Genomic DNA, 16,973 nt, shown 5'->3' with positions numbered 1-16,973 from the left:
AGGTAAGAGAAGGATGGAGGTTGGTTGCCAGGGGAACCAACCAAGAGATTAAAAGGTTGGAACTTTAGTCCCACCCCCAGACCTCCTGGGAAGGGAGAGGGCCTGGAGATAAAAATATTCAATCACCAATGGCTAATGATTTAATCAATCATGCCTGCATAATGAAACTTCCGTAAAACCCCAGAAGTAATGGGTTCAGAGATCTTCTGTTAGTGAATGCATGCAGGTCCTGGGAGAGTGGTACTACTAGAGAAGGTATGTTCGATTCCCACATAACCTTGCCCTATGCATCTTTTTCAGCCGGGCTGGTGCTTTACTAGATTTCCTTGCTTCCTTCTCTTCAGGGTAGTGCCTGGTACTCGGTGGGAACAATAACCTAAACTCTCTTAGAGTGCTTTAATCTACACGATTTCAGGATATCCAAGACCATGCACAACCCTGTTGAGGTGACCAAGGCAGATGCCGTCCATTTTAGAGGTAAAATAACTTGAGGTTCATTCGTAAGGCCTGACAAGAGCCGGGACCAGAATACGGGTTTTCTGATTCTTGGTTACAGCACGTCGTCCTTTGGGTGTTTGATCAATATTGGCCAATTTGATCGAGTCAAGCAACCGTTGAGCTCAGTACATTTGGTGCCAGTCAGTGGAAGATCACTAAAACATCCTGCATCTGGCAGGAGGGCAAAGGGAGAGAGCCCGGAATCCTGACCCCAGCCTCTAGGGTGCTGTCATGACAACGGTTTCCGGCGCCAGGGGGGAAAAAAAATTCCCGCTGAAACCGCTGTGCACGAGCCGAGGTACAAAAGGCGAATCAGTCTACCCGCCCTTCCGAGTTCCGGACTGCGCAGGCGCACTGGCGCGGGGGCGTGGCGACGCAGCTCGCTCCTCCCGGGGGCCCACGCTGACGGAGGTGCGGCGCGATTTGAAATTCCGGGATCTTCTGCTCGAGCTCGTCGTCCGCCAGGCTTCAGCGAAGCAGTCCCGCCGGCGAAAAAGGTGAGCGCGGTGCCGCGTGAGGATGAGGCGAAGTGAGAGGACAGACGGTAGACGCCAGTGGAAGCGCAGACACGGCGGGCGGTTGTGCAGGGGGCAGGGCGAGCCGCGAGCGGGAAAATTCGGTTCTGGAGCCGGAGAGGCGGGACCAACGTGTGATTGGCAGGCTAGGAACCAGTTCGAGGGGAAAGGGCGGACTAATGAGGGCGGGACCTGCAGTTGCTGTGGAGCTGCGCTTGGGCGTGAGAACAGCTACCGCGCGTAGGGGGCTTCAGTTTAGCCCGGCTGTGCTAAGGCACTTGTCATCAATTGCTTTATTTAGTGATCACTACAACGCTATAAGTGAGTGTTGTTACCTGTTTCTCTTTTACAGATGAGGAGACTGAGGCTTAGGGATATTAACATGAGCTGGGATCCCGGACTTGGCCCCTGGAGCCCAGCTCCCATACTGTTGAAAGCTGTGCTTTACTGCCCGTCAGGGAATCGAGGTGAAGTAGGGGGTCAGTCTAGAGGACTGGGATGAATGGATTGACCGGAATGTTGGAGGAGGTGCCCTAAATGTGGAAATAAATGCTAATATTTAGCAGCTTCTTCTTAGATATTGTGAGAGCCCCAAGGGTGGAGCTGTGAGGGGGACAGAAGGCTCCAGCAAGGTGGCCCAAGTTGTGGGCCGGGTCTTGGAGCGCTGCTGTTGTGCTCTGAGTTGGCAGCAGGTGTGGAGAAGCTTTTCTTCTTCTGGGCTGTATTGTCTCCCAGGTGTGTGAACTTAAAGTGTTTTAGGAACATAACCGCACAATCGTCGCTGGCTTCAAGTTCTCTTGGGCTACCATAACAAAGTACCTTAGACTGGGGGCTTAACAGAGATTAGTTTTCTCACGGTTGCAGAGTCTGGGAAGTCTAAGGTGCTGGCGTATTTGGTTCCTTGTGAGAGCTGTGTTCCTGACTTGCAGAAGGCCTGCTTCTTCCTCATCCTCACATGGTGTGGAAAGAGTCCTCTTTCCCCTTCTTCTAAGGCCACCCGTCCTTGTAAGGATTAGGACCCCACTCTTAATGATTTTGTTTCACCTCAGTTTCCTACTAAAAGCCCTATCTTCAAATACAGTCTATACTGTGCTGCTAACTCAGAGCACAACAGCAGTCCTCCAGGACCTGGCCCACAACCTGCTCATTCTCACTTGCTGGAGCCTTCTGTCTCCCTCCCAGCTCCATCCTTGGGGCTCTCACAATATATACAGTATATACATGAATACACATGAATTTTGGGGGACACAATTCAGTCTGTAGCAATAGTTTATACACAAATAATGAGTGATGATTGAGAACTGAAGAAAATGAGCTTTCAGAACTAACATATACCTGAGATGCTTTCATGTATTTTATCTGCTTTAATAAGTATCTGGCGTATGCCTTAGCACTCTTGGGGAATTCTAGGGAGAACTTGTGCCTGGGGTCGTGGTTGTCCGCCACACAACCAACCTGAAGAGGTGAGAAAAAGTCCCATCAAATGTCCTTAATAGCACTCAGTCAATCCATTATTCAAGCATTTATGCAAATGCTTCTTTAACTTGTGATTTAGCCTGTGCTGCTTCTGGAATAATGAGATCCATAATTACCACCCACAGGGAAGTGAAATAATAATTACTTTTCCTCTGTATTGTTTCATGTTGTCATTCTGATGTTTAGTAACCAAGTCTTTCTTTTTAGTCAGCTTGCCCTGGTGGGAAGAAGAGGGATGAACTGTGAATCCCAGGGGCTTGGAGGTCTGGCGGATGGGGGTTCAAGTCTTGGGTTCAAGCACTTGCTGAGTGACTGGGCAGGTCTCAGCCTATCTGAGTCTCTGTGTTTTCATCTATAAAATAGAGTACTGAAAATATCACACAGGGTTGCTGTGAAGTTCTGTGAAAGCAGTTTGAAACCATTAAAGAACGGGCCCTTGGACTAGATATTTTAGTTGCGGAACCTCCTCTGCCCACACCTCTGAAGAACAGAAACCTCTGCTTATAGCCACCATGTCAAGCTGGCTGTTCATTCCATCAGAATTTATTTGACTGCCTGCTAGGTGCCACAGTACCTATTCTGGTGCTGGGGGGCAGGGAAGAACCAGATGGACAGGGTGCCGCGTGTATTCTGGTAGGAAAGGATTATAAATAAAAGAAGTTCAGCTAGTGCTAAGAGCTATGAAGAAATTAAATACAGGGTAATGAGACAAAAGCATGACTTCAAGCAGGGTGGTGTATGTGTGTTTGGATAGGGAGTGGTATTTGACCCAGATTGGGTGGCCAAATAGAGGGGGAGGCTTCTCAGAGAAGCCTCTTGGAGAAATTTGCTATCTTGGAGAAATTTGGTTCAGAAGAGGGGAAAAAAGATCAAACATGGAGCTGAGAAGTTCTTAGACCTTGGCCTGGCAAGGAAACGTCTGTCATTTCCCAGACAGTGGTGGAAGGGGGTGGGAAGCAGCAAATACGATTAGATCAAGCTGGGTACCTCACCAGTCTGTAGGCTGACCAGTGATCTAGTTTAAAAGGACAGGCAATGCTGATGAGATTGTTCCCTTGGGATTTTAGAACTAAAAAAAGTGAAAAGAATTTCCCCTTCTGAAGCTCAAAGGTAGAGGGTGCTGAAGAGGCCCTGTGCCAGCCCAAGTCTAGGGTAGGCAGAAGCTATGAGTAAGCGGAGGAGGTCAGCGAGTGAATCCATCTGGCGTGTGACTGAGCAGCAGAGGGGCAATCTGTGGGTATTTGCTTGTTAGAGAAGTTCTTGGAGCTCTCTTAGGATCTGGATTACTTTGTAATTCTAGTCTGCAAGAAATCCCACTCTGCAGTGGCTTCTGTTGTAGGTTTTTGCAGGTTTTGCATAATTTCTCAATATGTATATTTTTATTAGATCTCCCTTCTGCCTCTGCTGGTTATCTCTTTCCAGATGAATGTGACTAAAAGAGACTCATATGGACTTTGGTGTGGATTCCTGGGTTTTCTCTTAACTCTGCCTTTGAGAATTACTTAGTGTCTGGAAGCATGAGTACCCGACAACTGTGTCCTTACAGTGTTGTACAGGTTAACCAGGGTAATAATAGTAAAAAGGCCTGTGCAGTGTTTAACGCATATTAGGTGATCAAAATTTGTTAGATACCTTCCTCTTTTCTTCCTGTTTTTTGTTTTTTTTTTTTTTTAATTATATGCCTCCCTCTCAGTATTAAGTGGTCTTAGTTTGTAAGAGTCACCCTTATAGTTCTTTGACCTCTGTCCTGTTAGGTGCTCCTAAACTATAACCAAAAGAGTGTCATGGCAATTACCTTTCCCTTCATAAATGTACCGACACTGTCACTGGTCTTATTGAAGCCAGTCATGTAGCTGATTGTAGGTGGATTTCAGACTGATTAGTACTTGTACTTAGAAGAGATAGGCCTTCCAAATAGTTTGGAGCAGTGACTTCTAAAGAGAGTGTGGGAACCAGAATGGAAGGGTCAGTCCTCCACGTGGTGATGAAAGGAAGAAAGGGTTGGGGTAGCTGTCTGGCTCAGTGGGTAGAGTATGTGACTCTTGAACTCAGCGTCATGAGTTCAAGCCCCATGTTGCATGGAGCCTACTTAAAATAGATTAAAAAAAAAAATCTAGGGGCGCCTGGGTGGCTCAGTGGGTTAAAGCCTCTGCCTTCGGCGTGGGTCATGATCCCAGGGTCCTGGGATCGAGCCCCACATCAGGCTCTTTGCTCAGCAGGGAGCTTGCTTTCCCCCTCTCTCTCTGCCTGCCTCTCTGCCTACTTGTGATCTCTGTATGTCAAATAAATAAAATAAAATCTAAAAAAAAAAAAAATTTAAAGGAAGAAGAGGTATGCAGAAGCTATCTTGGAGAAATTTGGTTCAGAAGAGGGGAAAAAAGATCAAACATGGAGCTGAGAAGTTCTTAGACCTTGGCCTGGCAAGGAAAGAGAAAAGCACGGGGACAGGATCCGTGGGCAGAAAGAGCTGCAATGGGGTCATGAGCAGTGGTGCGTTATATACTTTCAAGCTGGGAGGGGACCAGGGATAATGTAAGTCTCTAAGGAATTTTGGAAGCAAGTTTTCCAGGATCTTGAGAGGGTTAACTGTTGTTGGGAAAGGTCATTTATTATTGTCTAATAAAATCTTAGTTATGAGCCCCTTTAGATGTATATCAGTGGGCCATATGCTTGGGGGATGATTGCCAACACATATCTTGGGGTGTTTAGAGATAAAAGAAGTTTCCAAAGGAATTTTTTTTTAAAAGATTTATTTGTCAGAGAGAGAGAGAGCGTGCACGCACACAAGCAGGCAGAGTGGCAGGCAGAGGTGAAGAGAGAAGCAGGCTCCCTGCCAAGCCAGAAGCCCGATGTGGGACTCGATCCCAGGACCCTGGGATCATGACGTGAGCCGAAGGCAGCGGCTTACCCGACTGAGCCACTCAGGCGACACTCCAAAGGAATTTTTATATGTTAAAGTGGACTTACATGGGAGGGGCGGTGGGGTAGTCAGGCTGGGATCACCTTTTGCCCTTAGCAAAGTATTAACATTGAGGCAGTTGAGTCCCTACAGGATGTCACTCTCCCTGTTTCAGGGACTTGTCAGTGGGCTGTAGGTAGTAAGGAAATTTAGTAAGTTTTCTTTTGCCTTTGTTTTACACATCAGTCTCAGTTTGGGGAGCTCTGGAATTCTAGCCAGGACTTAGTGCCTGTCAGCAGAGCTCTCCCAGTCTGCAACCAGACAGGAAGCGCTTATTTATTGAGGCTGGGAAGGCTTTAGGAGGCAGCTCTGATGTATTCTGGAAATGGAGGCCATGACGAACGAAGAGGCAAACTGAAGATTCCTTTGAGGTGTGGATGTATGCATGTACCTGTGCCACATAAAGAACCATACTCGTGACCCTCTGCCTGTGTGTCATAATTTTACAGACCTTGGCAGCAGGAGTACATGCGACAGCTTTGCCAGGCGACGGCCGTGCTGTGGACATGTGCAGAACCGCGCTGCACGGGTAGTCGGGAGCAACATCCCTGACCTCCAGGGCACAGGTCCTCCAGACGAAGTCTCTGCGCCTCTTCTGGAGGCATTAGGGTGTCCAAGAAGGATAGGAATCCCAGGTAAGATGGCAGGGTGGTTTCTCTTGTGGGACTCTGCTCGGCTGTGTTCTGCATAGCCATTCTTGACAAATGTCACTTGATGGGTTGCCTGAGCTGGGTATGGCTTCATGAGGACATGCACCATGGGGAGAACATGGTCTCTGTTTGCAAAAAAGCCTACAGCCTGAGGAGAGATTCCATAACTAGTACTGAGACTGCTCTTAGGAACTGCTCTAGATTTCAAGCCTTTTTTTCCCCCCCCTTTAGGACCATGGCTAATAAAACCCAGGAGGTTGGTGGCATCCATTTCCCTTTTCCCTTCACACCCTATTCCATCCAGAAAGACTTCATGGCAGAGCTGTATCGGGTGTTGGAGGCTGGCAAGATTGGAATATTTGAGAGTCCGACTGGCACTGTAAGTATGAATCATCAGGAGGGTTCTGAGAGACCCTGATTATGACACCGTAGAAGCCACCTAGCATGCTTGTTAACCTAGGCAGAAATTTTCATGGTTTGAAGTTGGGCAAAGTTGTTCCCTTGGTTTACCTTTCTGAGTAACAGTCACTTCCTCTTAAAGATTAAATGCAGCCCCAGGGTTTGAGAACAATTAGGCTGAAGACAAAGGAGAATGTGAATGCCTATAGGAACCAAGACCTATAGCCCTAAAGCTTTCCAAATTGTTCTGGGCACACAAGTGCTTTGATGTTGAGAAACTGATTACCTTGGCTTTTCACAGGTTAAACATACTGGTTTAGTCTTCAGGAACGAGGTTACCAGGTTACCGAGTGCTGGAGAGATCCAGTCAAAGGCTTGTGAGCTTTTTCTTCCAGGAGTGGAATGACAGAGGGATTTATCAGAGGGTGGCCAGGAAGAGCATTAGAGCTATAGCGAGCAGCCCCCGCCTCTCCTTTAGAAAGTACTACGTGATAGCGTTGATGCGAAGTTCCCCCAGCCAGGCTGCAACCTCCTGGAGGTCCTCCATGTCCCTGTCATCCCGTGGAGCTTGGCAAATTCCATCCACAGGAGGCTCTCAGGCTGGTGCAGCAGGCCTTCTTCCCCTACCAGTCCCCTGAGATGGCTTTTAGTATCAGCAGTGACTTCCTGATTAGTAGATTTGGGTGTTTTGAGTCCTTACTTGACCTCTCAGCAACAGTTAGTGTCGTTGAACATCTCCCTCTCCTTTGTTTAAAGTCATATGAAAAATCTAATAAAGAATAATGCATGCATGTCATTTAAAAAGTTAAATTTATCAAACTTGGTTCTTTGGGCAGGTCCTTTGAATTCTTTTAACTGGTTCCTAAGAAATACACTTGCATAGCATAACTGGAATTGTAAGCTTGGTGCTGTTTCTCGATTTATTCTAGTCATTGTGCCTTCCCCTTGTGATAGCTAAGATGTAGCTCTGTAACCGTTTCCTTTCCCTCCAGCGCCCCATCCTCCCGATGTAGCTTAGATGGAAAATTTTAGCCTCTGCTAAGTCAGGATGCTCTGATTATGGGTTTTCTTCTGGAATAATTTTTGTTTTCCCAGAGTTGATAATTGTCTTTTAAAGTTTGTCTAGTTTTTAGTATACCTACATCACTTTCTCACACCATCCAGGGGCCTCTCCGTATGCTAGTCCATCCTTAAAATTATAGCTTACTCAGGCTGCTCAGGTGCCATAACAAAATACCACAGACTGGGCGCTAAGAGGACAGAAATTTATTTCGCAGTTTGGGAGGCTGGCAAGTGCAAGGTTTGGGCAGCTTCTGGCTTCTGGTGGCGACTCTTCCTTCTTGTAGGGGTCCCCCTTCCTACTGTGTCTTCACATGGGGGAGAGATCTTTGGTGTTTCTCCTCCTTTTATTGGGACATCAGTTTTATTAGATCAGGGCTCTGCCCTTAGGACCTCATTTAACTGTAACCCCTCCCTGAAGGCCCTTTCTCCAGTACAGTCCCATGGGGGTTAGGGTTTCAACATACGAATTTGTGGGGGGACACAGTTCGGTCTGTAGTAGTTACTAACTCCATTTTACCCTGGAGACTTTCTTCTCTATGTTCTCCTAAGATCTACTTCACAACTGTAGTACTAGGGATTTCCTTTCTCTCCTTGAAAAAAAGAAAAATCAACTTTATATTGACATAAAATGAAACATGCCTCTTTTAAATCCCCAAGTCAGTGAGTATTGACAGATGTAAACCCCATATAACCACGACCGCAGTGAAGATGGAAAACGTTTCCATCAGCCCAGGGTTTGTTGTACCCTTGGCTGCTGTTCTTCCCCTCGCACACCCGCACCGCAGCCAGTGATCACTTCCCATCTCTGCAGACGCATTCTGTCTTTGTAAAGTTTCATGGGAGTGGAATCATACAGTAAGTCCTGTCTGGTGACTGGCTTCTTATACTGGCTGAGTATATATTTTGGGGATTCATCCCTGTTGAGTGTATTCTTTTCTGGGTTGGATTTTCTGTTTTCTGGATTCCATGTCTTCTTGGTTCACTTTTGTTTTGGAAGAGAACGTTCCTGAAGGGTCACATGGAGGGGTAAGATTTTGAGACTATGCTGGTCTGAAAATGTGTCAATGTGCCTTTTCACTTGCTTGACCGCGATTGGTTGGTTGGGTGTATAATTCTAGCGGCAGAGTGCTTTTCCCTCCCGGTTGCTCCCTCCACCCTCTGGGTTCCAGTGTTGCTACTGGGAAGTCCAGTGCAACCTGCACCTCGGTCCTTGGTGGCCTGGTCCACCCACCCCGCCCTCCAGAGTTTCAGGATATCCAGTGTCCTTTGTATTCCGAAACTTCTTGGTGGTGGTTTGGAAGAGTGTGGTCAGTTCTTTGTGTTGGCCTCTTGATGGGTACTTTGCAACAGGAAGCTTCTCTCTTTCCATTCTGAGATGTTTTTACACATTTGATAAGCTTCCTGGTACTCCCATTCTTTGAGTTTGGACCTTCTGGTTAATCCTGTTACTGTGTTGTCTTCTAATTGCCTGTCTTGTTGGGCATATTGGTTTGTTTTTGTTCTGTTTTGCTTTGAATTCTGCTTCTTCAAGATTCCTTTGACTTTGTTGTCCAGTCTTTCTCTTCAGTTTATTTCTGTTACTCTGTCTTTAATATTTAGGACCTTGTTCTTATTCTTTGCTTCTTAAAAATAGCATCCTGTTCTAGTCTCCCTGAAATAGTAATATCTTTCTGAAGATATCAATTAAAGTAGCATTTTTGCGTTTTTTCCACCCTGTATCATCTCATTGTCCATCCTCCTCCCTCCCCCAGTGTGGGTTCTGTGCTTTGCTGAGAGGCTTTCCTCAAATGTCTGGTGACCCTCGGCTGTCTTCTGTTGGTGTTCAAGAAAAAGCCACCGCAGGGCTGGCTGGAGGCTGGCTGTGGGCTGATGGGCTAGCCTCTCTGTTGGGGCATCCGGTGATTAGTGTCTGTGTGATGTCGCTCGAGCCATCCAGTTTTTCCAGAGTAGGCTCCTTTAAACCCTTGCCTTCTGGTCCCAGCCTGATGGCCAGTATTCTTGAAGGTGTCTTGGGGAAGTGGCTTCAGGTGCATGGTCTTTCACTGTGTGTCCTGATTTGGGTCTGGCCCTTTTCCCCACCCTTCACATGACCCGCCATTTCCAGAGCCCTCCTGGCTCAGACCCTCCAGAGGGTACACGTCCTGTCTCCTGCACGGTGGGGACGTCCCTGGCAGTTTTGGGGCTTCTGAGCACGAATATCAGGGAATCTCTGCAGGCACTCAGGCTTAGCATCCTTTACTCCTCTCAGTTCTGGTTGTCTGCTTTCCATCTCTCCTAAAACCTACTTTCCCTTCTTCCGCTTTCTTTGTTTCGGTGGGTTTTAAGCCTCTTTTATGCCTTTGGTGTAATTTTAGCATGTTTCAGAAAAGAACACAGAAGAGCATGTGTTCATTCTGTCCTGTCTAACCTGGAGGCTCAGGTCCCCATCTCAGCGCTCTGCCAGTTCCGTGTAACCTGTTCCTCTGCTCAGCCCTTTCTTGTCGATGTTCTTGGGTCCAGGGTCTCCTGTCCTTGTGACTTCAGTTACTGTCCCATTCTGACACTGTCTAAATCACACCTGTAGTAAGCTCTTCTCCCCATCATGGGCGCCCCACTGCTCACCGGGGTGCCGTACCATTACACGCAGTGCCTCACCTCTGCCTCGGCGGCTGAGCTCCCCGCTTAGCTCTTGATGCAGCTGCTTCCCTTGTCCGTGTCCCCTTTATAGCTTTTCATCAGTCCCCCACATTGTGCTGACCTTTCCACCTGGATGGAGCCCATGCTTCACAGGGAAATGTGACACCCCATGGCCATGGTTCGTGTGTTAAGTTTGTGCCTATGGGCATTTTCTAGAGAACTCTGTTTCTCAGCATCAAGCCCAGTGCTCGCAACAGTGTGGGTGTTTAGAGTGTATGAATGTACTTGGCGTAAACTTTAGAACTGTGATACCTTGGATGGTACCCCATGAAATAACATTGTTCAAAGCTAGGTATGTTGTGGATACTTTATTAAATTTATTTCCTAACATGAGCATTTGGTCATATATCCTTTTAATGTTTTCCAATTTAAATTTTTGTTGTCTTACTAGAGGATATAGAATTGCAGGCCTCAGTTCTCCTTTCTCTTTGTGATAGAGTGTGCCTGCAGTGGTTGTGGGAAGATAACTCTGACATTCCCTTAGGAAGGTCCTCAGCTCCCTTTCCAGGGGAGGGTGCTGGCTCTGACCAGCTGTCTGACCCTGGGCCACTGTTACAGGGGGTGGTTCTCGTGACCTTAGCTTGTTGATGGCTAAAGCCAGTGGCTCCCCATTTTACTGGCAATACAGAATGTGCTCTCGAGCTGCTGCTGGGGAGGGCTGTTTAGAAGGCTTTGCCATTCTGTATTCATCAAAAGCTGAGAGAAATGGTATATATGGGCTTTTCCAAAGATATGTTATCCATTCATTCTTCAGAAGTGCCGTTCTGTCATAGGACCTTTTAAGAATTTCATGAAATAGGGAACGCCTGGGTGGTTCAGTCGGTTAAGTGCCTGCCTTTGGCTCAGGTCATGATCCTGGGGTCCTGGGATTGAGTCCTGCATCAGGCTGTCTGCTCAGCAGGGAGCCTGCTTCTCCCTCTCCTGCTCCCCCTGCCTGTGTGTGTGCTCTCTCTCTGACAAATAAATAAATCAAATCTTCATGGGATTTTATTTCAAGTTCCTTTCAAGGGAACTTCATGAAATAGGTTCTTATTCAAGGACACAATAATTTATTACTTAACAAAAGCAAAAAAAAAAAAAAAAAAGCTAGCTCCTATTGCTCACTTACGTACCAGGTGTTGTTCTAGTCCTGGTGTAGGTATTAGCTTTTATGAGTATGAACTTACTTAATGCTTACGGCAATTCTGAGGAAGGCACTATCTCTCTCTCTCTCTCTCTCTCTCTCGGTCACATACACACACATATACATCGCCTCCTTTTTTATCTTATTTCTTTAACTCTTCCCATTTTTGCCTATGTGGAGCACACAAGCGTAGGGAGGTTAGCCTCAGGTCACAGAGCTGGTAAGTGGAAGAGCCAATGTTTGGCCAGGCAGCCTGGAGTCTGAAGCCTTAGCTACTGTGCTCCACTCTATCCCCAACCCTACACACTGTGCATTTTACCTACAGTTCGTTCAAGCCCATATTAGGTTCAGGACCCCTCTGGATGCTCTGAGACCCCCTTGGCTTAAGCAGGCTCGGATAGTTGACTGCCTGATCAGAGCATGTTGGCTCCTGCAGAGGCTCGCCTGAACTGAACTGCCCTTTGGACCTCAGAAACAGCAGCTTTAGGGAAAGATCCCATGCAGCAGCCTCCCGGAAGTTAGTGCTCCCACTGCCCTAACAGAGCTCCACAGGCTGGGGGCTTAACCCACAGAAGCATACTGTCTCCCAGCTCCGGAGGCCAGAAGTGCAGATGCAGGGTGTCGGCAGGGAGGGCTTTGAGAGCAGACTGTTCGGGCCCCTTCCTCAGTATGTCCAAGGCCAGCCTTCCCTGTGATTCACTGTGTTGCCTTCCCTCTGGGCTTTCCGCGGTGGCCCAATTTCCCCATTGTGTTAAGGACACCAGTCTTAGTGGATCAGGGCCCTCCTTTCTTAACTACATGCATCTGCAATGACCCTATTTCCAAATAAGGTCACGTTCTGAGACATACATTTAGGACTTAACATATGAATTTGTGGGGGACACAATTCAACCCACAGGGAGGACCCATAGGGGATATTCTAGTCTTTAAGAATTGTGTTCTCCAGAGCAATTAGTTTGCTTTAAAATTTTTTTGAAGACTGGATCTCATGGGACTGATCTTGTTCTGTCTGCACATGGCTGTATTAAAGCACAGAGCCAAATGGGGCTCCCGTTGCGAGTATATAGGATTTCAAGCCATGTGTTTTTGGCCTTAATTCTTTTTTGGGACTTTATCTAATTCCTCAGCTTCTAATTATGTTAACTTGCAGTACTTATATGTAACCTGATAAGCCACATTAAATTATCTTAGGAATAGTGAGCTATATAATTAAGCCAGGAGCTTTATTTTTATTTTTATTTTTTTTCTTATCTTTTCTGGCTGTCCTTTTGCTAAATCCCTTCCTGTCCTTTCTCAGGTTGGTCTTAGAGTGCTTTCTAATATTTAAAGTTAGACCTTGCTTGAAGGCTTTATTAAAATGAGAAACGTTATTTGGAAAGCTTTGGTTTTTGTTCTTGTTTTTTGAAGACTTTTTTTCTTCTTATAGGGAAAATCTTTAAGTCTTATTTGTGGGGCTCTTTCCTGGCTCCGTGACTTTGAGCAGAGGAAACATCAGGAAGAGGCACGTCTCCTTGAAACTGGAACTGTCCCCTTGAGTGACGGGAAGGAGCAGCCCCTGTCTCTCTCATCCTCCTGCAAAGAGACTCCAGACACCTCGAGGCCTGCAGGAGAGCCTGACTGGGTGACTCAGTTTGTGCAGAAGAAAGAAGAAAGGGACCTGGTGGACCGCCTGAAGGTGAGCTGTGGGGTGACAGGAGCTGGGAGCCATCCAGGAAACAGGGCTTGGCTGGTGATTTGGGGTTGATTCTGGGGGTTAGCATGTCCTTTGCCTTTTCAGTGCCTCCTTGAGTCAGTGGTGCTGCACCTGCGCTGTCTTTTCAAAGCTGGTGTCAACAGGCCTTTTCTAGGCGGGGTGGAGGGTTCCATTCATTACCCACCCAGGGAAGGAGCCTCACCGTTGCCCTTGGCAACGCGGTTCTGCGGTTGCAGACTCCATTAAGGGAATGAATTTGATTGAGAGGATGTGGCTTTGGGACAAAGTGTGTGGACCTCCCACATTGAGGGTCAGGGATGCTGCTGCCCCCCTGGAGTGTTGCCCACGGAAGGGAGAACCGCCGTGCCCCGGACTCTTTAAGAAAGGCATGGTTGGGGACTTCAGCAGGGGTTTTCTTTCTGGCTGCTTCACCCTCTAGGAGGAGCAGGTCAGGCGGAAGAAGCGAGAGGAGCGCCTGCGGCAGATTCGGCACAATGCGCAGCTCAAGTATGCAGCCAAGCGCGTGGTGAGCGCCCTCTGCCGGGGTGGCGGGGACAGTGCGTGGGTGCCGTTGCTCCCCTGGGTGAGTGGCCAGGGCCGGACACCCCCCACCCCCGCAAGCTGAGTTCTCATCCCCCAGTAGCTGCAGCTTGAGCTGAGGTATTGATACCTTAGACACTGGGAGGAGAGTGAGGCCTGTGGTAGTGGCGTGTGTGTCATCCTCAGTGGTAGCCGCTCAGGCTGCTCGGTCCGGGGGGCAGGGGTCCAGTCCTGAGATTGGTTTCTCTTTCCCGCTTGGCGATGCTCCTCGGCAGAGACAAGAGGAAGAAGAGATGGAGCGTCTCCTCTGCCTCAGCAGGGAGATGCTAGCGGCGGGAGCAGAGGCCGAGCCTCAGGAGCCGCTGGCGTCTGGGGAGGAGGAGCTGGTCCTCGCCGAGTATGAGAGTGATGAGGAGAAGGGAGCGGCTCGCCGGTGAGACGATGCTTTTCCTTCACCCACTGCCCCTGCCCGGGTTGCCACGGGGGCTCCCACGGGGGCGGCTCCTGTGCCCAAAGAGAGGCAGGTTGCTTTGCCCCTCACAAGGCGTCCGAAGGGATGGCGTGCCAGCCCCTGCCCCTGCTCTCAGCCGGGCTCCTCTGGAGCGCTCGGAAGGCTGGAGACAGTGCCCTTCCATCTGCCGGCGCTGGCTCTGTGGGTCTGAGCTCCGTTGCCCCCACCAGGTTTGCGTCTCCGTCACACCCAGCGGGGGCTGTGCCTAGCTGAAGCCACAGGGCTGGGGACAAAGCAGCTGGGCCTTGGAGGCAGCGGGCCCGGCTCTAGTCGTGTGCTCCTTGCTCCCAGACGACACTGTGGAGCTTTAGGATGTAAACCATCAATGTATCCTTAGCCTAAGCTGTTGTCTCCACCGTCTGGTTTCTGTCTGGGTTTCTGATTTGTGAGCAGTAAGCTGCTGGGTGGAGTAGAAGACCCTGAAGATGACAGCTGCCCCTTGTCGGGGCTCCTCTTTCATTCACGCTTCAGTTGCACAGATGCCCTTTGTGGGTCAGCTCTAGGTGCAGCATGGTCCCCGATGTCAAGTCGTCCGGATGCGCCCCCTACCCTGGGCGAGCTCGCATGTGGTTGGAGCTGGGGGGTGGGACAAACACACAGATGGTAACTGCGCGGAATGAGCGCATTTGCCCAGGAGGAAAATAAAACCGGGGCAGTGGGTAGAGTGTGGGGTTGCTCCTCTGGGTGAAGCCAGGAGAGGCCTCCGAGGAGGTGAGGAAGGGTGAGAAGGAGCCGTGGGAAGACCTGGAGGACAGGGCTAGTCAGAGGTCTGCTGGTGCCCTGGTCTGGAAAGGGGAGCAGGTTTGGTGGGTTGAGGGACACAGAGAAGGTCCAGGGGCTAAAAGCAAATGAGGTAGAGAAGAGGCAGCTGTCAGTTTGTGGGGGCCTCGGAGTTCCACCGAGGGCCCTGGGTGTCTTTCTCCATGTTGCGGGGCTGTGGGCCATTACAAGTGGGGGAGCGACCTGATTGGGTTTGGGAGTTAGGAAGGGCATTGAGGTCATTTTGACATCAGGGGCTCTGCCCCCATGGCATGCGTGCCCCTAGAGGTCATTCCTCTTGGGCTCCCAGCTTGGAAGGGAGGTTTCCTGCTCCTCTAAAGGTGACTGCAGGTCCCATGTGTCCCACGTTGTCATTGACGCTGTGGTGACCGAGTGTGTGTAGAGTGTAACTCCAGTGTCTGAAACCTGCCGTTGACGGGTGATGGAGAAAACCTTCACAGCTGGGCTGCAGTGCACCATCTGACTTGACCCAAGGACGCTCATAGTCCCGGCTGCCCTGACTTCCTTCTTTCCCCCTCAGCTTTATTGAGCTACAGTCAGGATAGAACACTGTGTGAGTTGAAGTTGCATACCATGAGGGTTTGATAGGTGTCTCTATTGCAAAGGGACCACTGTGATGAGGTCACTTAAATCATTACCTCACATACGTAATATTTCTTTAAAAATGTGCTGTTTTGGCACCTCTCAAATAAACAATACGGTGTTGTTACCATGGTCACTTATTTTATTAATTAATAAAACTTATTAATTAAAATAATTTTATTACTTATTAATCACTTATTAATGATCATACCCTTTGGCTACCTTCACCCACTCCTGAGCCCCTAGCAATCTACTCTCTACTTCTAGGAGTTTGGGTGTTTTTTTTTTTTTTTATTCCGCACATGAGATGACCCAGAATTTGTCCTTCTCGGACTTAACATCACTTACCACAATGCCCTAAGGGTTCGTCTGGATTGTCACAGCTGGCAGAATTGCCTTTTTATGGCTCTTTTTTTTTTTTTTTAAAGATTTTATTTATTTAACAGAGATCACAAGTAGACAAAGAGGGAGGCAGAGAGAGGAGGAAGCAGGCTCTCCACTGAGCAGAGAGCCCGATGTGGGGCTCGATCCCAGGATCCTGGGATAATGATCTGAGCCGAAGGCAGAGGCTTTAACCCACTGAGCCACCCAAGCGCCCCTTTTTATGGCTGTTTTACCGTGTGTGCGATGTGTTCTTTATGCATTCATCTGTCCGGGGGTGCTTCGGTGGTTTTCATTAGTTGCTGCTGTGAACAGGGAGGTGCAGGGATCTTGAGATACGGATTTCGTTTCCTTCAGGTATATACCTAGAAGTGGACTTGCCTAATCATATGCTACTTAATATTTTTAATTTGGGGGGAACATCCGTGCTGTTTTCCAAAGTGGCAATTTACGTTCCTGCCCTCAGGGCACAGGGTTCCCTTTTCTCCACATTCTTGGCAACGCTTATCTTTTCTTTTTTTCTTTTTTAAAGATTTATTTATTTGACAGTACACACGTGTGCTTTTGTGCACCTGTGTGCACAAGCAGGGTCGGGGGAAGGGAGAAGCAGGCTCCCTGTGCCTGCTGAACAGGGAGCCCAGCATGGGGCTCCATCCCAGGATCCTGAGATCGCAACCTGAGTGGAAGAACCTGAGTGGAAGGACCTGAGCGGAAGGTAGCTGCTTAAGTGACTGAGCCACCCAGGCACCCTTGCCAACACTTAATCTTTTTGATCATAGCCATTCTAACAGGTGTGAGCTGATAGCTCATTCTGGTTTTTTTTTTTTTTTAAGATTTTATTTATTTATTTGACAGAGAGAGAGAGATCACAAGTAGGCAGAGCAAGAGGGGGAAGCAGGCTTCCTGCTGGGCAGGGAGCCCGATGCAGAACTCCAACCCAGGACCCTGAGATCATGACCTGAGCTGAAAGCAGAGGCTTAACCCACTGAGCCACCCAGGCACCCCACTCATTGTGGTTTTGATTTGCATTTCCTTGGGGGATCAGCATCTTTTCACGGACCTGTTGACCTTTTGTATGACTTTGAAAAAATGTCTGTTCAGTTCCTCTGCTTGTTCTTCATCAGATCA

At 48.5% G+C, this 16,973-nt stretch overlaps 1 protein-coding gene across 2 annotated transcripts in view; it reads left to right on the top strand.

The window, feature by feature from the left end:
• The first annotated feature begins 933 nt into the window (after positions 1–933).
• Positions 934–16,973, top strand: part of LOC111159753 (DEAD/H-box helicase 11) — a 35,055-nt gene continuing 19,015 nt past the window's right edge. For both annotated transcript variants that reach the window (XM_022522336.1, XM_022522337.1), the window contains exons 1-6: positions 934–995; positions 5,898–6,083; positions 6,330–6,477; positions 12,785–13,033; positions 13,491–13,577; positions 13,867–14,024. In XM_022522336.1, the coding sequence (XP_022378044.1) occupies positions 6,334–6,477; positions 12,785–13,033; positions 13,491–13,577; positions 13,867–14,024 (638 nt within the window). In that variant the 5' untranslated portion in view covers positions 934–995; positions 5,898–6,083; positions 6,330–6,333. The remainder of the gene's footprint in view (positions 996–5,897; positions 6,084–6,329; positions 6,478–12,784; positions 13,034–13,490; positions 13,578–13,866; positions 14,025–16,973) is intronic.

Source organism: Enhydra lutris, unplaced genomic scaffold, assembly GCF_002288905.1.
Source record: "Enhydra lutris kenyoni isolate GAN:26980312 unplaced genomic scaffold, ASM228890v2 scaffoldscaffold69, whole genome shotgun sequence".
NCBI lineage: Eukaryota > Metazoa > Chordata > Mammalia > Carnivora > Mustelidae > Enhydra > Enhydra lutris.
The sequence above is the reverse complement of the archived record's forward strand: the minus strand, read 5'-3'. Positions and strand labels throughout refer to the sequence as shown.